The sequence below is a fragment of the Stegostoma tigrinum genome, chromosome 14, assembly GCF_030684315.1.
Source record: "Stegostoma tigrinum isolate sSteTig4 chromosome 14, sSteTig4.hap1, whole genome shotgun sequence".
In the NCBI taxonomy this organism is placed as follows: Eukaryota; Metazoa; Chordata; class Chondrichthyes; order Orectolobiformes; family Stegostomatidae; genus Stegostoma; species Stegostoma tigrinum.
This window is the reverse complement of record NC_081367.1, coordinates 9,924,600-9,948,624: the sequence shown is the minus strand read 5'-3', so window position 1 is coordinate 9,948,624 and position 24,025 is coordinate 9,924,600. Positions and strand designations below refer to the sequence as shown.

Below are 24,025 nucleotides of genomic sequence, written 5' to 3'. Positions count from 1 at the left end.
GTTTGCCAGAATATTGCTTGTCTGACTACAATTCCAATTTGGTCCACGTCACCATACTTACCTTCCACCCAACAAGACTCAAACTTTCTGGTTAATAAACAGAGAAGTTATTTGGCTAAGGCTTTTCTTGCTGAAAGCAAATATTAAAAGGTCAGTCATACTAATTGCTCCATTGGCCTAGATCAAAACTTCAAATTGCTATCTCTATTTTTTACCTTATTGAATCCTCACTGCAGTAAAATCGAGGGAGAGTGCCCTTTGTTCAACACAAACTCATTATCTCCATCTTATTTATCCCCTTCCAATTTTCCTTCTCGTCTCTGCTGGAACTGGTAACTCTCGCTGGGATCACCAGTAATAGTTGGCTCTGCCCACACAGTCCTCACAGCAGAGCTTACTCAATTAGTGCGACAGCATTATGACATTCAGCATTCACAAGCATGCACTGCCTGGCAGGGCTCAGTGGACACCGTCTTTGTTCCATTGGTCATTGAGGTGGACTACAGCAATCCCCACCCCCCAAAAAAACTTTCTTCCCATTAATGCTGATATCTGGTTGGCAGCTCCTTAGTTAGGAGGTGGCTACGATTTGCGATCATGTCCACAGAGTACAGCATCTCCTCTTTGGATATTTTCTGGTCAACCTGCTCAGAGACATTATTCCACACCCCTGAAGCAAGTGGGTCTTGAATCTCGGCCTCCTGGCTCAGACAGGTTGGACAGTACCACAGTGCCACAGCAGCCCTTATCTCCCCTTAGTACAAAGAAAAACACAGCTATTCATTGTAAACACTGCATAGGGCAGAGTTCTTCCGCACCAATCATTAGGCCGTATCGGGATTAATCTAAACAGGCAAAATAGGAAGTCCCACTGATTGTGGTCAATGAAATGCCCATTTCACATTCATGGTAAATTACAGACACACAAATTTTTTTTAGTGGCCATTGGAGAATACCCTGATAACATTAAATAACAGAACAATGCTGAGCGCTCAGCCATGCTAAGCAGTTATTGATATTCCTGGCTCTGGTGCCTTTCAGGTTGCTTAATCAGCTTTTGTCCTTCGATTGGCTCTGAGTCCTCTCTGCCTGTAGCAGGCAGGGCAGACTAAACAGTACAGCATGGAAATAAATACTCACTTGTTGTGTTCCCTGACATCTGAATAATGCATTTGCTCTCTCGGCTGATCTCCCTGGAGTTGAAAGGCCGGACTCTCACCGCCACCTTCACCGAGGCACCAGCCATCTTGTTTCCAGAAAGGTCTCCACAGAGAGGCTGGGCTGGTCTGTCCTCACCTTGCTCGGAGTATTTCCCTGAAGAGAGGGACAGGAAAGGCAAGAGAGTCAATGAAAAGTAATAAAACAGGAAGATTATTGGCACTGAGACCAGTTCTGGCCCATATAGTAGGGGTTGTAAAGCTTGACAAGATATCTTACTAAGACCAGGACCAATGTCCTCAGTGAAGAGAGTTCATTAATATGTAGTGGTGGGTTGAAATAAATTTGGCTGGGCCAGTTTCAAGGCTATGGGCCAAGTGCTGGTAAATGGGATTAGGTTGACGGGCAGGTGTTTCACACATGTCAGTGCAGACTCAATGGGCCAAAGGGCCTCTCCTGCACTGTATGAATCAACAATTCAATTCTATGATTCAGTTGGGTGTGCAATGATATAGCACCAGAGAGGAAACAGAAGCAGCTTAGAAAACTAGCAGGAACAATAAGTTTCAGGAGAAAGAACAGTACACATTGTCCCAGTGTTAGATGAAAGGCATACATGACAAAGTGTTGGAATGTATGTGCATTAATGTCACCAGCAAAGCCAATGAGTTACAGGTGTAAATTGTCATGTGGGGTTATGATCACATGGATAAACAGACATAGTCTAAACGTGTAGAATGATAGGAGCAAATCTGGAGGGATAAGGAACAAATAAAGGAAGACGTTTCCAGTTATTAATCATAGAATCTCTACAGTGTGGAAGCTGGCTATTAGGCCTATCAAGTCCTCACTTTATCCTCCACAGAGCATTCCACCCAGGCCCATTCCCACAACACTCCATTTCCCATGGCCAATCCACCTAACCTGCATATCTTTGGACTGTTGGAGGGAACCCACACAGACACAGGAGGAGTGTGTAAATTCCACATATAAAGCCCCCCAAGGGTGGAATCAGGTCCCTGGTGCTGTAAGATAGCAGTGCTAACCACTGAGCCACCATACCTCAAGGGCAATATTACAGTTCAACTGAAGGTTGACACACCAAAATATTCAAAAAGTAGAATTTATTGGTTGAAGTAAAGGAACAGTAAAGGAGCTGATAAATCACTACATATTTACTACAAATTTGCAAATACTGAGTGGATAAAAGGGAAAATCTAAAGGCAAATGTATCAGGAATTTAACAAATAATAGAGGAGTAATGATGGAGGATGTCAATTATCCAAACACTATGAGGAGAAAAAAATTATAAAGAACAAGGAGAATGAATAGCTCTTCAAGTGGGTCTAATACAACTTTCTTAACCAGTATGCTTCTGGCCCAATGAGGGAAATACATCAGTTTTGAGGAATGAAGTAGGGAAAATGAAATATGCTTCACTGAGGGAAAATCTGGGCAATACTGATCATAATATATTCAGGTTTAAATTATGTCAAAAAAGGAGTACAGAATAAAATAGAAAACTTGTTAAAATAAGTGTAAGGTGAGATATGTAGAACAGTGCAAAGACAAAATACAAAAGAAAGAGTAGTGGATAATATAAAATGGAATCCAATTTTTTTTTAAGAAAAGGATAGTTAAAGGAATAGCAGGGCTCATTGGGAACATAGAAGAAAGTATCTGTATAGTGGCAGAAGGCATGACTGAATGATTACTATATTTTGCATCTGCCTTCACAAAAGAAAGTGGTAAATGTGAATTTTGCAGTAAAGGTTGAGGGAGTACAGATATTAGGTAGGATAAAAATAGCTAGGAAATAAATAGGTTAGCATCTCTCTGGGTCGAGTTGTCACCCAGTCCAGATTGAATTCATTTTAGGCTCCTGAAGGACACAACTCTGAAGACAAGCCTCCTTGAATGTGACGATAGTGCCGAAGGTCTGGGGCAATGCAAACATCTCACCCCAGCAATCCAGAGTCCTGGATGAATGATTCAGAGAGACAAGACCTAATGAAGAATTTAAATCCAGTTAATGAAGAAAAATAGAAAAAAAATTGTATCAGTAATGGTAAACAGGAAATTAAAATTGAAAAAAAAAACCTATGTGTCTATTTATTTATTTATGTGCAGAGATTAGAGAAGCTAGGATTGTTTTCCTTAAGTCAACGGAGGATTAAGGGAAACCTGAATGGAGTATTCGAAATTATGAGAGTCTCTTTGATTGAGCAATTAAGAAGATAATGTTTCTTGTACCAATTCGGATAATAACCAGAGGTCTTAGACTGACAATAATTAGCAGGAGAATGGCAACAAAAATGTGGGGAAGCATTTTATTGCCAAGTGTCATTAGGATCTGGAATGCACTACCTGAAAGAGTTGTGATAGCACATACCACATCAATTTCAAAATTAAAATTCAATTAATGAAATTTTTAAAAATTAAAAATGAAACTGAACTGATTAAAAAAATCCCAACAGGTTCCATTCTGGAAGGAAATCTGTTTTCTCTACTTAGCCTAGCCTAGTCATTACTCCAGACACTCAGCAACACAGATGATTTTTGCTGACCTTTGAAATGGCCTTGCAACTTACTGATGTGCAGCAAGACCACAATCAGGACAGTTCCTAATAGGTAACAAATAATGATCACACCAGCAGTATCCACAAATAAGAACAAAATCCGAGCAATTACAGGCCAATCACTTTTACTATAGCGGGTGAAAAACTACAGGACGCCATTGGCAAAGACAAAGTTGATCCTCACCTCGAGAAACTCAGCAGGGATTCATTAAAAGATTAATGTGTGACAAATTTAGGTCTTTAATGATGGCAATGCAGTAGATGTAAATATGGAATATGAAAAGCAGCAAATAAGCTGCTGATTTACAGAGCTATTTGAAAAACTGCAGCGTTTTAAAGAAATGGTCAAAATGAAAGCAAGTCTCTCTCTAAGAGACAGGAGACAGATAGTAGTGGTGAATGAATTCAAACTGGAGAGAAATATTCACCAGGATCCTCAGGAACAGTACAGAGACCAATGGTCTTTTTTGATGAATATTAATTGTTGGTTATTAATTGACACACAGTTGGGTTTAGATGACCTAATTTCGAAGTTTGCTAAATGGCGCAAAATTCAGTATTGTATTGAGCAATACAGAGGACAGAAACAGATTTCAGGGAGCCACAAGTGTGGTGAAACAGGCAAAAACATAGCAGAGAGGTGATGCACAACATGAGGGTCAAAACTATAACACAGAGTAATCTAAGTGGTGCTCTCTTCAGGTGGGAACGGAAGCAGAGGGACTTCGGGACACTTGTTCACAAATCATCGTCGGTGGCCTGAATATGGGAAAATGGTTAAGAAAGCCAACGTGTAGCCCTCAGCAGCAGCATTGCATACAAGTCCTATTTAAGGAAGGACATAATGGCCTTAGAGAGGGTAGAGAGAGTGGTTACCAGCATAAGAACAGGAATAAAGGACCTCATTTTCTTACAGAGATTAGAGAAACCAGGAAGAAGGGAAACCTTAATGCAAAAAAAAGACAACGTTTCTTGTAGCAGTAGGGCAATAACCAAAGTCTTAGACTGAACATAATTAGCAAGAGAACAACAAAAGAGGGGAGGAACATTTTAATGCCAAAAGTTATTTAGATCTGGATTGCACTCCCTGAAAGGGTGGAGGAGCAGATGCAACACCAACTTAAAAAAGTCAATTGGAAATTTATTTTAAGTAGAATAGTTTGCAGGATTATCGTAAGAAATATGGGGTGTGGAATTATTTACGTAGGTTTTTGAAAATTGACACAGACACGTAGGCTGTGACATAATCAGTGGTCCAAATGTTTCAGCGAAACAACATGGGCAGCCCTGCTAAGTATGGCAGCATGGGAAAGTGAGTCAGACACTGTCCTTTCACACTCTGGGACAGACTGGGACAGTGGACACTGTCCTTTCACACTCTGGGACAGACTGGGACAGTGGACACTGTCCTTTCACACTCTGGGACAGACTGGGACAGTGGACACTGTCCTTTCACACTCTGGGACAGACTGGGACAGTGGACACTGTCCTTTCACACTCTGGGACAGTGGACACTGTCCTTTCACACTCTGGGACAGACTGGGACAGTGGGTCAGACACTGTCCTTTCACACTCGGTGATGGCTTTCAGTAGCCACTTACTGCTTCACTCTATCACCATAATGAGACTGTACACATTTATCCCCTATCACTGTTATGTTAGCTATCTGCCTCACCTTCTGTAAGTACATGTTGATTCATCTCATCTTACTTCTATCTTTCCCACATTTTCTTCTTCTTCTTGCTCTGACAGTGCTATCCCATGCTTGCTGACAGCATCGTCAGGCACCTTTCCATTCATTATCTGAGAGCCTTCGAATTGAATACTGGCTGGCTACTTTATAATGGAATGCCTCATGGCTAAGCTTACAAGGTAAGACCCAGACCTTCCACATTTATAAAATCCCATTTTCATTTTGACTACAGTGTCTCAAATTTGGGTTCATGTCCTGATGATGTGTCTCCCCAACATGGTGAAAAACTGAATCTCCCACTGTCAACATGCTGGGGTTATTTGATTAGAAACTCACCTTATAAACACAGTGACCAAGACCAAGCCAGCAGCTAGAAATAATGCAGAAAGTAACTTATATCCTAACTCCCCAAAGTTTATCCATCATCTGCATGGCACAATACAGGACAGTGATAGAATACTCCCCACTTGCCGGGATGAGTGCGGATCCAACAACACTCGAGAACCTTGACACCATCCAGGACAAAGCAGCCCACTTGATTGGCACCACATCCACAAGCATTCAATCCCTCCACCAGCAATGTTCAGTAACAGCAGTGTGTACTGTCTACAATATGCACTTCAGAAATTCACCAAAGATCCTTAGACAGCACCTTCCAAACCCACGGCCCCTTCCACCCAGAAGGACAAGGGCATTAGACAAATGGGAACGTCACCAACTGCAAGCTCCCCCTCCAAGCCACTCACCATCCCGATTTGTAAATGTATTGTTCCTTTGTTGCTGCTGGATCTAAATCCTGGAATTCCCTCCGTATTAGCAATGTGGGTCAACCGACAGCGCATGGACTGCAGTGGCTGAAAAAGGCAGCTCATCACCACTTTCTCAACAGGCAACTAGGGATGGGCAAGAACTGCTGGCCAGCCAGCGACACCTTGTCTCCCAAGTGAATAAATAAATTGAATAAATAAAAGACCTGGTCAGAACACCAGCAGGCTGAGCGCCTGACTCTTCCAGTCACCAAAAACCATTTTGCTCTTTAAATACAACTACCTGACAAGGGAGAGCTCAAGCATAGGTTGAACATGTTGCAAAAGTCTACCTGGTCCAGGCAGACAGCAGGCTACTCCCTGAAGAGCTAAGACAGAACAGGGACTACATGTGATAATCCAGGCTGAGCCCACGGTGGACAAATCACATCACTGAGGCACACCATCCAGAGGTGGTTCGATGCTTAGGTATCACTCCAATGTCTGAAGGTGAAATATCGCCAGCCGGATGTGAAGGCATACCAGTGCCTGACTGCCTTCTCTCAGCAGGAGACTCGGTATCTCAGCCTCGATCCAGTGTTGTCATTCATCCCAGAGAAAGTATGAGAGTATCCTCCGAATCAGGGCAGTGAGCAAAATGACCGGCTGGTATCTCCACAATATGGTGCCCATTGTTTGGGATATGATCAAGATTTGACTCGTCAAGGAGAGCACTTGATTGCTCCTGTTCAGGGGCCTAGGTGTGTGGTGCCTTTCACTCCTAACTCTTGTCTGTTTAGCAAAACCTTGAATTCTAACCTGACATCCAAGCATCCATTCATAAAATCTGTGTTCACAGAGCTGGGAATTCTCCTTATTATTTTCACAGTGCATCAATTTTTCAAATTCACCCATCAATGGTAAAGTCCTTTCACAGACGATACGCTCAGATGTATGTTAAAACAGAAATCATTTTGACCTAACAAATCCTCCACGCAACTCTTACTGAATCTTCCTAGACTCATGGCCAATAAGCTGCAAATGAAAAGCAAGGAAGACAACAATCCAAACTCAGATGACTTGAGCTCCATTGGTCATCGGTGCTGTGTGCTGCCACTGCATCAATGTGCAAGCTTGACACACAGCGAGGATCACTAAGGTGACGAGAAAAACCATACTCCCCCCGCCTCCCAAACAAAAAGCCTGTGAGTGTATGGTGAGGCTGTTCTTGCCCCTCAGGCTTATGAAAAAATTGCATATTACAGCACTCCATCCACCAGACAGAATCCCATGGCCACAAGGACTCCTGGGTTTATCTGGAAAGTGTACTGAGGTTAGATGCAGGAGAGAAATAGTCAGACTGCTCTGTTTGGCTTCTCACTGTTTACTACTGAAAGTCCAAAATGGCTGCTCTGGTACTGCACCCGGATCAAAATGTGATGAATGTCGATATTCCCTGGCCTTCAAATAACACTTGATCTCGGCTCTTGCTCTGGCTCACATATTCCCAGAGGTTTCCTCATTCGGTTTATCATCGGCACCTCATACCATTAGTCATTTGATGCATCCATTCTCTCAGTTCCCTGTCTTTCCACATTGAGTGGAAAACCAGAATATATCAGTGACTGATTGGATGATTTTGTCTCTCTAAAAGACTTTTATCCTAATTCTATCCTTTTTTAAAAAAACTAATGCACCAAAGTGTTCAGTGAGTGAAAGAAAAATGCTTGCTTTATTTTTCAATAACCTTGTTTCTTTCTGGCTCTGTTCATGTCAGTAGCATCTCACAAGTCCATCTTCAGTTTCTGGATACACCAGTGTAAATTGGAATGTTTATCTTATGCCTCTGCCAGGAGGCTGCTTTCATTCCCCTGCAAATATCCTGCAATGCGCCCCCCTTACCAGTACTCTGTTCTCATTGCCCTGCCAAACAGCTGCCCATAGGCCCCTGGCAGTACACTGTCCACGTTCCCCTGCCAGTCCCTTGTCCCCAAGCTCCTGGTCCCCGACTAGTATCTTCATCTCATTCCACAGACAGGGATGTTGCCCCCAGCCCCCTGTATTGCTCTCATTCAATCCCCTGCCATTCCTGCTCTCTTCCCCCATCAAGGACATTGTCCCTGGGCTCCTGATAGAACCTGATCCCTGGTTATTGCTTTGTTTTTAACATACAAACCTATTGGAGTGAAGCCTCTTGGAGCTAAGCATGAACAACCTGGAATGATAGTTCCTCTCACACTCAGTTACCCCTCTCCTCAACAACAATTGGAGATGTCGCGGTGATGTTTACACAAAACTACATCACACTTTCCTGACAGATTGCCGAAAACCCCAAAATAAAATACTGTCACCACTTGTACCAAATAAACAAGTTTTGTTCTTTACCCTTCAAGCATCAGGGAAAGCAACATGTTCTGGAATCTTCCTTTTCAATTAAGGCTTTCCATTGTAGACAGAATCATGACCAATGATTTCCTGGGCTACTTTGCAAATAGGTAACACATCTGGGAAAAGCCTGAAGGAAAATACGGGATTGTCCTGACTGAAAAGCAAGTTCTTCTCAACCGCTAGCCAACTCGCCATCGCCAATTAATTCAGCCTTGCCCCCTTGTCTCTTCTTTATCATCAGCCTCATGGTTATTCTTCCCTCTTGGCTTATTCATACCTATCTCAACAACTCGCCCCTCATGGCTTCTCCTCCCATACATACTTAGCCACGTCAGGTATTCTTCAGAATTCTACTCGCCATTCTCAATTTCTCAATTACAAGTTGCTCCAAGGCAATATCTTCACAGATTTAATGTCTTTCCTGCAACACTTGGCATGAACCTTCTAACCTCCTCCACTGATCCAAAGACAACTTTCCCAACTGCCAGTTCCACAATCAGACTTCAACAAAACAAAGCCCCTACCAGATTGGCATTAGCATAGCCAAAGTCATCTTCATTGGATTCCCACTGGCATCCGTGAGAATTCAATTTCAACACTGGCCCAACACTCAAAATCTGCCAGGTCAGGGCTCCTAACTCCGGCCCAAACTGAGTATTCCAGTGTATCTAGTCTATCATCCAGATTGTTTTGCTCAATGTCGTTGCCTGCTTCCTTCTCCATCATTGTGAAATTTGGCCCAGGCATTTGTCATATCTTGCTTCTACCTGTTTTGCTCTGCTGGCTGGTCTCCTCTTCCCTATTCCTAACCCTAACCTTGACCTTAACTCTAACCCTAATCCCAGCTCTAATCGTAACTCTAACCCTGTCATGACTGCGCAGTTGAGGTTGGCGTGGCAGCTCAGCGTGCCTCAAGGTACCGAGGACCCAGATTCGATTCCACCCTCGGGTGTCGCGTTTGCACGCTCTCCCCGTGTCTGTGTGGGATTCCTCCAGGTGCTCCGGTTTCCTCCCACAGTCCAAAGATGTGGATTGGCCATGGGAGGGGCAGGGTTACAGGGATGCAGTGGGTCTGGATGGACTGCTCTTTGGAGGGTTGGCGTGGGCTTGACGGGCCAAATGGCCTGTTTCCTCGCTGTGGGGATTCTAGGATTCTGCAAACGTTTTCAGAAAATCATAAATCCATTGCTGATGACTAGATCTGTAACAGCTTTGGAACATATCCTTTGGAGAGCACTTCCCTCGATTTTATCGCTCTCCCATACTCCTGTATTTGAGAAGCCCTCTGCAAGCCATCTCCTTCTGTTCTCTCTTACTTTGTCCCTCCTACCAGCTGAGCACTGCATTTCCCGCCATCTACAGCAGAAGCACTACAGAGCTGTGAGAAGACTTCGAATGATTTAATATTTGATACAATTCTCTAAGACCTATTTTAGACCAGCTGCAAAAGTAGAAATTAATTATCGATCATGAGGGAGGAGCAATGGAACTTCTCCATTCCAGGGAGGGAAAGTGAAAGTAAGACCATGGGGAGTAACCAATCTACGTGTATCTGCCCATGGCAGTGCTGGTAGGATTGAACAGTGCACTGTCCTTAAAATGTCACAAGTTCAAAAGAGTGGCATTCACCATCGTGTTGTGTGGCACTAACTCCACGCTAAATGGCATAGATACAGATCGGAAATGAGAGATCTTTGAAGCACTGTGGGTACATCAGCAGAAGTGTTTCTGTCAAAAAAGTACAAAGACTAGGAAGTTTCTCCATCCTCCAGAACCAGAGCTTACAATCTTTGAAAATGGGGTAGGAAACTGATGACTGAGATGGAGAGAAATGTCTTCACCCGGAGAGTGGTGAGCCTGTGGAATTTGGAGAAATCAGTTGAGGCTAAAACATGGGTCTGATGAATGAGGGGAGGTTGACTAGGTTGGGCTTGTTCAGACGAATGAGGGGGGGGAGTCTTATAGGGACTTATAAAATTCTAACAGGATGGGACAGGGTAGATGCAGGGAGGGTATTCCCGATGGTGGGTGTGTCCAGAACCAGGGTTTGAGGATTTGCGGTAGACCATTTAGGATGGAGATGAGGGGACATTTCTTCACTAAAAGAGAGGTGAGCCTGTGGAATGCATTACCAGAGGAAGTGGCTGACACCTAAATATTGAAGGTATTCAACAGGCAACTAGATACAGCATTTGGGGTGAATGGGATAAAAGTTTATGGAGAGAAAGCAGGGTTAGAGCTATTGAGTTGTACAATCAGCCATGATCGTGATGAATGGCAGATCAGGCTTGAAGGGCAGAATGGCCTCCTCCTGCTTCTATCATCTATATTTCTATTCTTTTATGTTTCTAGCGAATGCTTTCAGGAAGGAGTGAGATATAACTCAAAATCAAAGGGTATGAGGCAAAAGCTGATACTGAACTCAATAATTAGTGATGTTCTTATTAAATAGTAGGCAAGTTTGAGGGGCTGAATGGCCTACTCTTGCTCTTTTTTTTCCGTTTCTTTAAAAATTTATAAATTCAGCCTGAATTGGAGTAATTCTGGGCACCACACTTTGGGAACAACATGAAAGCTTTGGAAGGAGGCCACAGAAGTGATTTCCTCGAATAATTTTGGGGATAAGGGAATTACATCTACTTGGATATACTGCAGAAACTAAAGCTGCAGGTGATTTGAACAAGGTGCAGATAAATAAAGAGAAATTCTTTTAATAGACTGCAAAGCCACTAACCCCAAGATACAGATATAAAGTGACGGACAGAAGAACCAGAGAGGACATGAAGAAAAGTGTTTTATCTGCCTGATATGATTTGGAATGCATTTCCGGACAGGGCGATTGACATGAATTCAGCAGAAACTTTCAAAAGTAAAACTTAATTAACCACCAAAGAAGAAAAAGTAGGATTGCAGGGCAGAAAGCAGATTGTTTTCTGGAAGAACCATAGATCAAAGAGCTTCCTTTCATATTGTATTATGAACCTATGAGGGAAAGACCTTTTTGTTTGGAGGACATCCATTTCAGACCCAGTACATCATAGCAAGACAGTATCTTTCAGCTGCTTCATTAATAACTTTCCCTTTATCAGAAGGACAGAAGAAGCAATATTCGTTGATCACTGCAGACTGTTTAATTACATTTACAATTCCTTGGACAAAAAAGCAGCCTCTGTCTACATGCAGCAAGCACTGAGCAGCAAAAACTTTGGGCCAATAAAGTGGCAAGTAATATTCATTGGCAACAACCACCTCCAAACAAAAGAGGTCTGATCTATCTCTCCTTAACATTCAATGTCATTACAATTATTAATACTCTCACAATCATACTGAAGTTACCATTGAGCAAAATCTTAACTGCACCAGACACTTAAATATGGCAGCAAGAGCAGGTCAGAGGTTATATGGCGACTGACTTGTCTGTTGACTCCTTAAAGTCGCCCTGGCACATGCCAGGAGTGTCATTGGTGGGTGAATGGGCCTTCAGAAACACTCAGGAAGCTCCGAGTCTATGTCGTTCAGGACAAAGCTGCCCAATGGATCAACATCCTATGCTCCACTTGAAATACTCATTTCCTCTCTGACCATGGCTACAATGTCTACAATTTACAACATCCACTACAGTGAACCTGCCAAGTCTTCTCTGACATCCAAAATCAGAGCCCTCCAACATCAATAGGAAAAACAGCAAAGGTTGATGAAAGCAGCTTGCTACCAGCTTCTCACCAACTACTGAGCTAGCTGCAGACTACCCTCGAATAAATACATTAAGAAGAGAGAGTAGCATAGCAGTGATTATCAGCCATTACACAAGGAATAGCAGTAGTAGCAATTATGCGCTGTACAAAGAAAGAGGAAGCAGTGAAGATCACTAATATTAAAGATTCGTGGATGTTATCAACTAAGACAGAAATGAAGAGAGAGGGAATGAGAGAAAGTGATAGCAATAGATGGAAGGCAACACTGAGGATTACCTATTACAACAGTAAAATGCCATTAAAGGTAACAAAAAAATCTGCCATAGATTTCACAGAGAGATCTCTGGGATGGAAGATGGGACATAATTGTGACAAAAATAGCGAAAGCTTTTAAGACATGCCAGAAATCAAAAAGCCATTAAGGACTGTATAGGGCCCCCGCAGGATACTGTGGTCCAGCTTTTAACTATTTCCCAGATTCTGGCAGAGCTAATAAATAGCTATTTTGTGTCAGTCTATGCTCCAATGAATGACATTTCTGTTCCAGATTGAGGTAGGGCAGGGTGTTCAACACCAGCAGCGTTGAACATCATAGAACAGCATTAGTAGTATCAACACAGTTAACAACATCATTTGGATAAGTTAGCAAAGCTCAAAATGAATAAAGTTCCAGGTCCAGATAACGGTAATCCTTGAATGTTTAAAGAAATGGAACAAATGTTTTGTGAAATCCCTACACATATCTTAAATAGCACAAATGCAGTCGGTGATGATTCCTCGAGACTGACAACTGACTCACATAATCTCCATTTTCAAAAAACGGTGATAAATCAGTGACAGATAATTACAGGCCTATCAAGCTGACATCCATTATTGGGAATATGCTGGAAAGAGTCCTGAGAAATGCCATTTGTGATCTCCCATGGGGAGCAAAGGGGCAATTACACCTCAGAACTCTGCAATTTCATAGATTTTTTTGAAGAAGTCACAATAGCAGTAGATATGTAGAATCTGTTAAATGGGGTCAACTTAGTCCTTCAGAAAATGGCTGCTTATGCACCTCACTCCAGATTATTTCACGGAAAGAACTTTGAAGTTTCAATATGGATTCAAAATGCTAGATTAGAAATTAGCTCCAAACTCTCACAGTAAGTTATAATTCAGGGATGTACATTCATGATTTGTGTCCTCCAGGAATACATCCTAGGTCTATTACTTTTCATGATATTTATTAGTGAGGTGGACAGTGGTGTTTTAACTATGGGTTGTTGGTGTAATTAAGTTTGAGATAAAAAATTTAGAGTTATGTAAGGAGAAATGTTGTTAAACATGAAAGGGTTCAGTAAAGATTTACAACGATGTTGCGAGGATTGGAGGGTTTGAGCTATAGAGAAAGGATGAATAGGCTGGAGCTATTTTCCCAGAGCATTAGAGGCTGAGGAGTGACCTTATAGAGGTTTATAAAATCATGAGGGGCATGGATAGGGTGAATAGTCAAGGTTTTTCTCCCAGGATAGGGGGGTCCAAAATTAGAAGGTATAGGCTTAAAGTGAGAGGGAAAAGATTTACAGACATTAGACAATAGACAACCGGTGCAAGAGTAGGCCATTCGGCACTTCGAGCCAGCACCACCGTTCATTATGATCATGGCTGATCATCCACAATCAGTATCCTGTTCCTGCCTTATCCCCATAACCCTTGATTCCATTATCTTTAAGAGCTCTGTCTGTCTCGTTCTTGAAACTAACCAGAGACTTGGCCTGCACTGCCTTCTGGGGCAGAGCATTCCATGTATCCACCACTCTCTGGGAGAAGAAGCTTTTCCTCAACTCTGTTCTAAATGGCCTACCCCTTATTTTTAAACTGTGTCCTCTGGACTCACCCATCAGCGGAAACATGCTTCCTGCCTCCAGATTGTCCAATCCCTTAATAATCTTATACGTCTCAATCAGATCCCCTCTCATCCTCCTAAACTCAAGTGTATACAAGCCCAGTCACTCCAACCTTTCAACATATGATAGTCCCGCCATTTCAGGAAATTTAAATGCACATTCATTTAAAAGGGACCCGAGGGGCAATGTTTCCACGCAGAGGATGGTGCGTGTATGGAATGAGTTGCAAGAAGAGACAGTGGAGACTGGTACAATTATAATATTTAAAAGGCACCTAGATGGTTTGGAGGGATATGGGTCAAATGGGACTGGATCAGTTCAGGAGATCAATGAGTGAGTTTCTGTGCTGTACATCTCGCTGTCTCTATGACACTATGAACGATTCACAGATAAAGACCACTCAGATAGACCTGGAATCATAGATCTATTTTCACTGCGAACAAGTTCCCTTTTCGAGGTGGAAATGTTTAGTCACGATGCTCCAGCTATCACAATGTGTGGGCAGGATGGATCGGATTTATTTCTTTCCCTGCTCCATCAAATTCATATGTGCATATTTCACATGGAGAGGCAACAGTGAAGAGTGTCCATTACAAATACAGAAACTGCAGTGAGGATTGCCTGTTACACAAAAAGAGAGGCAGCAAATTAGAAATGCAGCTAGGGATGGGCAATAAACCCAGCTTTACCAGTAAGAACCATATACCAAGATCACATATCTTAATTAACAAAATGTGGAGCTGGATGAACACAGCAGGCCAAGCAGCATCTTAGGAGCACAAAAGCTGATGTTTCAGGCCTACACCCTTCATCAGAAAGACCATGCTGATGAAGGACCTAGGCCCAAAACGTCAGCTCTTGTGCTTCTAAGATGCTGCTTGGCCTGCTGTGTTCATCCAGCTCCACACTTTGTTATCTCGGATTCTCCAGCATCTGCAGTTCCCATTATCTCTGATCACATATTTTAATTAACAGGATTTCTGATGCTAATTAGCACAGGAACAAAATTAGTGGCATGTACTACAGGATGTATTTTCCTTTTATTAATCTAGCCGATTACAAAGCATTGCACAGTATTTACAATGCAGAAACAGGCCATTCAGCCAACAGGGCCTATACCAGTGTTTTGTTCTCCACCTTTCTTTATCTAATGACATTTTCATAACCTCATGCTCCCTACGTCTTTGGTAAACATACCCTTAATGTTAGTCACCTTAACAACTCCCTATGGTCTTGAGTTCCACATCCAGGCACTCTCTAGGAAAAGACGTTTCTCCTGAATTTCTATATTGGCCTTATTAGTAGCCATCTGCTGTTTATTGTCTCTGGTTGCAGTCCTGCCCACAGATGGAAATATCTATATAACCCTTTCCTATGGCCTCTACCAACTCACCCATAGGTCTTTCCTTTTCTAGAGAAAAGATCCCCTGCCTGTTTGACATTTCCTAACCAGTACCAACCTCTCAGTCCTGGTATCGTTCTTATTAACGTTTTTGAAAATTTCTTCCTAACTCTTCACAATACTCTAATATGCTTCAGTAATAACCATGGCCTCATAAGTTGAACACAACTTCGCAGCTTTTTCAATTCTATCCTTCCAGAAATAAACTTTGGTGCTTTGTCAATTTAACAATCTCACCAACCTGTCTCCCTGCTTTAAATGATTTGGGTATCTCTGTCCCCGGATCTCCGTGTCCCTTTCGTCTGTTTAAAGTATTTTACTGGTAGGAAGTATCAACTCTGATTCTTTCTGCGCAATGCATTACTGAACCATGGAAAGCAGATAAGGACTTTGCATGTTCTATTCCCAGGCCATGCTGACTGTACTGAGTGGAGGCAGATGTAGGATGCTTTTCTTGACCTTGATATGGATGTGGGCACCACTAGCAACGCACTTGATATGTTTGATCTGAGTGTCTTGCTAGGCCTTCACATAGGGCCGTTAACAATCAAGCACATTGCAGTGGGTGTGGAGTCACATGTAGACTAGCACAGGTAAAGACAGCAGGTTTCCTTCCCAAAGGATAGGAGTAAACCAAATGAGTATTTACAATAATTAATGACAGTTGGCTTGGTCCACCAGCGCTGGTCTCCTTTTCTTTTGTCACATTTACAGGCAAATCAGGCAGACTAAGTTAGTGCTTACATTGGTTTCCTGGCCACATTTTTGTGAAACAATGGGTCACCAGCCTTTCAGCAGAGGCTATTGCCTGGAGGATCACCCCTCCACATCAGGAAGGCTGATCAAGAGACTATCTGGCTCTTGCCTCCTGCCGTGGGTATATTGGAAGGTCTGACAGGCTGATACTCAACCTGAGACACCATGGCTCAAATGCATCTTCCATCAAAGCCTGGGCGAGGACTCTATCTCAATCACTGGATCAGAGGCAGGGCATTACCATTGTACCTCAGGACTTTCCCCATTATTGAAATTAACTTATACTGTACTATAGCTTTATTGCTTGATTTAAAATTTCCCTGTTACCATGGTGGAGTTTGGATCTATATCCCCAGACCATTAAGCCTAAGCCTCTGCATTACTAGGCCGATGACATATTAACTCGCTGTCTCCTAAAGTTGTGTGATTAATGCTGGAAAGAGTTAAACAAAAAAATAAATTGTGCTTTGTGAGATGGTCCAATAGGCTGCCAACATTTGCACCTGAGGAATGGTAACAGAGCACAAACACTGCTCTTGCAGCTGCACTCTATCCCATGTGTCCAGAAGTGGAGAGGGAAGAGAGAGTACAGACGTATTTCAAAGCAGGCTGCATTCACCCATATGCCCATTAGTGAAAATACAAGCTCTCTCAGAAGAGCTGCGTTCATATCCTCAGTCACACCCGGCAGCCCTCCCCTACCTGACCCGAACGAAGCTTAGATCTTGGTTGGCAGAGCTAATGTTGGCTCTTGTCATGCTCACTCCTGGCATTCCTCATTTCCTGCACAGTAAAATGGCTGAACACAAACACCAAAGCCTTTAAATGTTGAAGCAAGTCGGAAATTGCTGGAAAAACACAGCAGGGCTGGCAGCATCTGTGGAGAGAAAACTGTTAACATTTTTGGTCCAGCGTCACTTCTTCAGAACTCTTAAGAAGGGGCGTCAGACCTGAAAAAAAAATTAACACTGCTTTCTCTCCAAAGATGCCGCCAGACCTGCTGAATTTTTCCAGCAATTTCTGATTTGGTTTTTAACTTCCAACATTCACAGTTCTTTGCTTTTTATTTCTTTAAACATTAAAGTAGGCCTCTCATTACAGAGATCTGAAAATAGGTGAGACAGCATCGTTGCCTATTTAATGTCACCCTTCCCTATTATTATCCATTAGCAATTACTGTATGAGTAGGTAAACAAATGGCTGTGAATTAAAGGCTGTGGTCCAAGTTCATAGGCTGACATTACAAAGATTGCATCTCATTGCCTTGGCACCTATTATTAAATCAAATATCATGTTCCAAACAACAGACGGAGAATTTTGTTAAAATTAACTGCGGGTTTTATTTTCCTATTAAACTGCAGTGGTGATGTCACAATGACATACCAACAATACCATTGACAGATACCCCAGCACAACAGCAAACTCCTGCTTAAAATGAAACACTAAATGCCAGCGCAAAACATACAGGCAAGCACACAATAGCACAAAGTCAGCTGAAGGCTGTAAATCCATCTCCAAACTCAGATGTTCAGACACCATAGAAGCTCTGCTTTCTCAGTTGATGACGCCAACACAGGCTCTTGATTAGGTTAACATCTTTTAATGCTGCCACAAGCTCCCACTTATTTTCTCGGAAGGGATTCTGAATCAGTACAACGCAGGCGTCAACAAAAAAAATCTGCATGTTAAAATATATGAATTACCATTCAGTTTGGGGTTCATGTGGCATGGTTTACACAACAGTCCTTCCGGGCCTGTTGTTTCCGATGTGAGTAACAAACTAAGTTACTTGCCCAGGGACATGAATCCACCTGCTGCTGTATCCACTCCTGGTATTTGGGTCTGCACATTCACTTTCCCTGGCACCCCTAACAATCTGACTTATTAGTATTTAATTAGATAGACCAATTGGGTTGAGGAATCATGCAAATACGGGATAAGCTGTTTGTCAGTAACAGAAACGTTTTCATGGGTACAGGTGTGTCCTGAAGCATCCACGCCATCTGCCATTAAACTTAACCAGCCCCGCGAGGTAAGAATGCGCAGATTGCAAAACCCTGGGATAGAGGCAGGACTCCGGCAATACACAGGCTATTTCTTGTTCAAAAAAAAAGCGTAGAGGGAGGGGTGAGCGAGTCTTAAAAAGCGTTCTCTTGATGATAGCCCATTAAGAACAAACCTCCTTAACCCATTAGCAGATGGCAAACCAAGATGGATCTGCATTGCCTTCCATCCCTGGGAATAAAGACAGAGCCTACACAGAAATAAGATAACTCGCTCTGGCGGCCATTTTAGATACTTTTTTATATTTTTTAAAAAGTCACTGTGTAATATAACACAATACCAGCAGAATACCTGTGCAGTAATAAACTTTAAAACGACTAAGAAACCAGGCAGGGATTTTAACATGGAAGCTGCCCTCGAATGTTTTTTTTTCATAAAGGGTTTACATTAACAACTAAACATCTCCTCGGGAACAGAAATAAATCTGAAAAATCATCGATGACTTTGGATCAGAACCGAGGGTGTACAGTGCAATGACACCATTGCAATTCGCTCCTGTCCTCAACCAACTCTAAACACCAGCCATTGCCATGTTTGGTGTGATTCAGCACCATCGATTGTGTCTGGTCGTCTGCACTGAATCAGCTCTGATGGGGCGAGCTCTGTTCACTGCCTCCAGCAGGCAATGTGTCTGCTGGTGGACGCACCTCAAGCCAGTACTCCTGGCTTTGTCCCCCACTGTGTCTGGGTGGGTGTTACCGACAAATTGGCGGAGGTGAATGGAAACATACTGCACCTGCTCTGGCTGCATCTCCTGAGACATGGATAGACACATCCAGGCAAACACAAACACACGGATACATATACATGCAAATACAGGCACACACCCCGACATATGGTCATGCATGCATCTACAGATACATACATTGAGACACACAAATATCCAGACACAGAATCAGACAGCTACATGCATTGAGATACACAGAGAATCAGACACATAGGAGAGGACACAGACAACCGTGTACAGGCGCAAAGAATGATGGAGGAAATAAAGGAGACGGGAAAAAAAAAGAGATGAAGAAGGAAGGGAGAAATCAGTCAAGTCTCTTCTTTCTGACTCTCCATCTCTGTCTCTCTCTCACACACACACACACACACACACTTACAGCTACAGATCAGGGTGGAGACCTGCAGGAAATTCCTCCTGACGGTTTACCGCAACAAAGAACGGAGAGAATCAGCACTGCCTTCCTCGCTGGCCTGCGGAGACTGTCGACCGAAAAACAATCCCATCACACGCTCCACAAACACACACACACACACACACAAAAGCTTCGCCTTCCCTCTCTCGTTGAGCTGAGGATTCATTCAAAGCCTCCTCAAATGGGGTGGAGAGAGAGGCTTCCAACTCCCAGAACAGAAGGTGACGTTGAGCGTGAGCAGCAGGTTTTGTAGAAATGAAACAGGATGGCAATGCGGCAGGGAATGAAGCTGGGAGCTGTCCACTGAACAAAATAAAAGAGAGAAAGGTTGTCAGCTTCTGGTTGCTTACCTGCTGCCGGGAGTGTGGGCTCTTCACTCCATTGTCAGTGGTGCTGATGTTGGGACGGCTGACTCAGTGGCCGTTTGCCGCTGTCACGGAGGAGGGAGCCTGTCACCGGGCACCGTGCGGATCCCAGTATCTCTGCTGACCTCAGTGCTGCACCCTCCCCTCTCTCTCCCGTCTCCTCCCCTCCCGTCCACACTCACGTGTGCGGCTGCGGACTACTTCACTGCGGCACCGGCTTTGACCAGGGGCCAGAGCTTCCCGGGGGGTGGATCGGGGGTGGCCGTGGGGGTGGGCACGGTGGCTGGGTTAAATTCCAGACTCTGGGCTGCTGTACACGGTTAGGGAAAGGACCCGCAATAATTAGCACAAGTAACCACCCAGCACACAGAGTTATGGCGTCTTAGAGATGTACAGCATGGAAACGGACCCTTCGGCCCAACTGAACCATGCTGACCAGGTATAGATTAACAGAATCATAACTATCCATTAGTATGGAAACAGACCCTTCGGCCCAACTGAACTATGCCAAGCAGATATACAGTCATAGAGACGTACAACGTGGAAACAGACCCTTCTGTCCAACTCATCCTTGCTGACCAGAAAAAGAGTTATAGAATCATAGCTATCCAACTGCATGAACACAGACCCTCTGTCCAACTTGTCCATGCCAACGAGATAGAGAGTCATGGAGCTGTACAGCATGGAAACAGACCCTTCGGTCCAATTGGTCTATACCAACCACATATCCTAGTCCCATCTGCCAGCATTTGGCCCATATCCTTCCAAACTGCATTCTGAGGAAGGATCACTCAGCCTGATTAACTGATTTTTCTCCACAGATGCTTCCAGCCCTCTTCCAGCAATTTCTGTTTTTGTCCCTCTAAAGCTTTCCTTTCAAATATTCATCCAGATGTCTCTTAAATGTTACAATTGTACCAGCCTCCACCACTTTCTGTGGCAGTTGATTCTAGATACACACCACCCTCTTCGTGAAAAAATTACCCCTTAGGCCGCTTTTATATCTTTCCCTCTCACCTTAAACCCATGCCCTCTGATTTTGGACTCCCCTTTCCTGGGGAAGAGACCCTGGCTGTTTACCCAATCCATACCCCTCAAGATTTTATAAACCTCAACAAGGTCAGCCCTCAGCCTCCAATGCTCCAGGGTAAATAGCCCCAGCCTCTTCAGCCTCTCCCTATAGGCCTAGCAAGGAAAGCAGCTGGGGAAAACCACCACAAGGCAAAGTTGGGATAACGACAGGCAAATAAACACTCAACCCTGAAGAAAAAAAAATCAAAGGGTTAACTATTTACTCATCTGAGATGTTCAGGTAGACTCAAGACTGGGAAACCCAATACTGATTAGAGAAACAGAGTGTGAGGGATTTCCAGGGACCTGCTAATAACTTATACATTGAACCTAACCAGCTTGACTGGGTTAAACAGTCCAGCGGCTGGACAAACTACCTTCTGGTTTTGTCAGAACTAGCCAGAAAATCACTAACTTAAAAAATAGAACTACTTACTAGATTTTGAACGATGATGGCAAACAAACCCTCAAGAATTGGTTGTAATTAATCATGACCTGAATAAAATTAGACATAACAACACGATAAATAAAAGCAGAGTGGGTCATTGGACCATTTGATGCAGTTCGCTATTCAAATCACATTCCTGCTCTGTCCACACATCCCTTCATTCCATTCATGTCCACAGTTTGATTCATCTGTGTCTTGTGAGATGACTGAGCATCCACAACTCTCCATACCAGGTGAAGAATATTCTCTTCACCCCAGTCCCAATTTTCGATGCCTTATTCTGAAGCTACTTCTTGACTCTGTTCGTTTGTGTAATGAGGCACTATACTCTAAGTCGGCACTGTATGCTCATCACTAGATGGTGGAGAGCAGCCCGTGTTCAATTACCCAGACTATGCCTCCATATTCCAGATTCTCCAGTCAAGGAAAGATCTTCTCAGCTCCTGCTGTATTAAACTCCATCAGAATTTTGCATGCCGTAATTAGGTCATCCCTCCTTCTGAACTCCTAGGACTATGTAAAAGCAAAAAATTGTGGATGCTTGTGATCTGAAATATAAAAAAAAAAGAAAGTGCTGGAGAAACCCAAAAGGTCTGGCAGTTTCTGTGGAGAGAGAAAGAGAAGTAATCCTGCTGGTTCAATGTGGCTCTTCTTCGGTTTTGAGATTCAGTCTTATGGCAGTTTTAGTGAGGTTTTGTAGGTTTGAAATAGAGCTTGAGGTGAATGGATCAGTGCATTAGGAAAACAGGGTGAAAGAAAAGAAACAGACATTATCACAGGCAGTGTATGCAACCTCAGTCATAGCAAAAAGGAACTGTGTTTAACATTCTACAAAAAGTCAGGACTAGAGAGGAAAAGTCTTGAGTTGTTTAAGCGAGAAACATGCAGAAATAAAAAAAGAATGCTGGAAACTGAGTGTATGCAAAACCCATGTGAGTGCCCTGAAATTGCTGAGAAGTCAGTAAGATGAATGCTCCAGAATCCAGCTACAACTGTATCGACTGAACAAGAAACTTGAGCGTGGAAACAGGCTGACTCTTCACTGAGGTTTGACCATCTGTAATGTTGTTGTTGAGAATAAAAGGTTGAGTCTGTATTTCTTATGTTTGTATTAAGCCCATGTAAGATAGTTCTTGCATGGTGCAACATTGTGAGTGTTTTGATGATGTTATTACTGCCACATCAGATCCCAAACTGAAATCTAGCTTGACAGATCATTTTTTCAATTAAACAGTCTTTCACTGAAACACAAACAAACAATGCTGGAGATTTGTTTTTTAAAAAAATGAAATAGAGGTTTATTAAGCAAACAAAAAGATGATAAACTGTAACAAACCAAGCTGCACACTTATGGCACAATTTGAAATGAGAGTCGATGACAAATGTAGTGCGTCAAAGTTTGCAGAAGACATTAAGATGAGTGGTGGAGAAAAGTGTGCAAAGGACATTGAAAGTCTGATAGGTTAGGTGAGTGGGCAAGGTTCTGGCAGATGGAGGACAACGTTGGTAAATGTGAGGTCATCCATTTTGGTAGGAACAACAGCAAAATGGATTATTATTTAAATGGTGAAAAATTGCAGCAAGCTACTGTACAGAAGGACCTGGGTGTCCTTGTGCATGAATCACAAATGTTTGTTTTGCAGGTTGAGCAGGCAATTAAGAAATAGAATAGAATATTGTCCGTCATTGCTAGAGAGATGGAGCTTAAAAATAGGGAGGCTATGCTACAGCGGTATTGGGTGCTGGTGAGGCCACACCTGGAGTGCTGTGTAGAATTTTGGTTTCCTTACTTGAGAAAGAATGTACTGGCTTTGGAGGAGGTGCAGAGGAGATTCACTAGGTTGATTCAGGAGTTGAAAGCGTTGGCTTATGAGGAGTGATTGAGTAGACTGGGACGATACTCATTGGAATTTATAAGAATGAGGCAGGCGGGGGTCTTGTAGAAACATATAAAATTATGAAGGGAATAGACAAAATAGAAGCAGGGAGGATGTTTCCACTGGAGGATGAAACTAGAACTAAAGATCATAGAATCAAAATAAGGGAGAGCAAATTAAGGACTGATTTAAGGTGGAACTTCTCCCTAAAGGTTGTGAAGAATCTGTGGAATTCCCTGCCCATTCAAGCAGTTAAGGCTACCTTGTTGAATGTTTTTAAGGTAAAGATAGATAGCTTTTTGAACAGTAAAGGAATTAACGGTTATGTTGAGCAGGCAGATAAGTTGAGCTGAGTCCATGGAAAGATTAGCCATGATTGTATTGAATGGTGAACCAAGCTCAAGGGGCCAGATGGCCTACTCCTGCTCCTATTTCTTATGTTCTTATGAAAGCTTCAAAATATACAGTAAAACTACAATCCAATCCAACCCAACTCCATCATTTTAAAATACCCAAGTATCGGGAAATGCTTGTTTCTCAATCATATATGTAGCGTTAACTTAACTGTTTCTTTCAATTCTTGGTCTCAAGGGTTTTGAAGCCTTTTCCTTATTTAATTAAACACTGAGCTTAGACTTTTCCAGATTCAAATTAACCTTTCCAGGTTCTAACATAAACACCTCTGGTCTGGATGTTTCAACTGAAACAATTTCCTCACTTTTCTGAATTAACTCTTTTCTCCAAGAGAA

At 42.8% G+C, this 24,025-nt stretch overlaps 1 protein-coding gene across 27 annotated transcripts in view; it reads right to left on the bottom strand.

Annotated features, from left to right (window-relative positions):
- The window catches only part of kif1aa (kinesin family member 1Aa), a 259,928-nt gene extending 239,895 nt beyond the window's left edge, over positions 1-20,033 (bottom strand). For 25 of the 27 annotated variants that reach the window (XM_059650980.1, XM_048541717.2, XM_059650983.1 and 22 more), the window contains exons 1-2: positions 19,866-20,033; positions 1,141-1,314 (exon numbers count right to left, since the gene is read on the bottom strand). In XM_059650980.1, coding sequence (XP_059506963.1) covers positions 1,141-1,246 — 106 coding nt within the window. In that variant the 5' untranslated portion in view covers positions 1,247-1,314; positions 19,866-20,033. Of the gene's footprint in view, positions 1-1,140; positions 1,315-19,479; positions 19,717-19,865 lie in introns of those variants that run through there. The other 2 variants (XM_048541734.2, XM_059650981.1) reach the window with 2 other exon arrangements.
- Between the last annotated feature and the right edge of the window lie 3,992 nt (positions 20,034-24,025).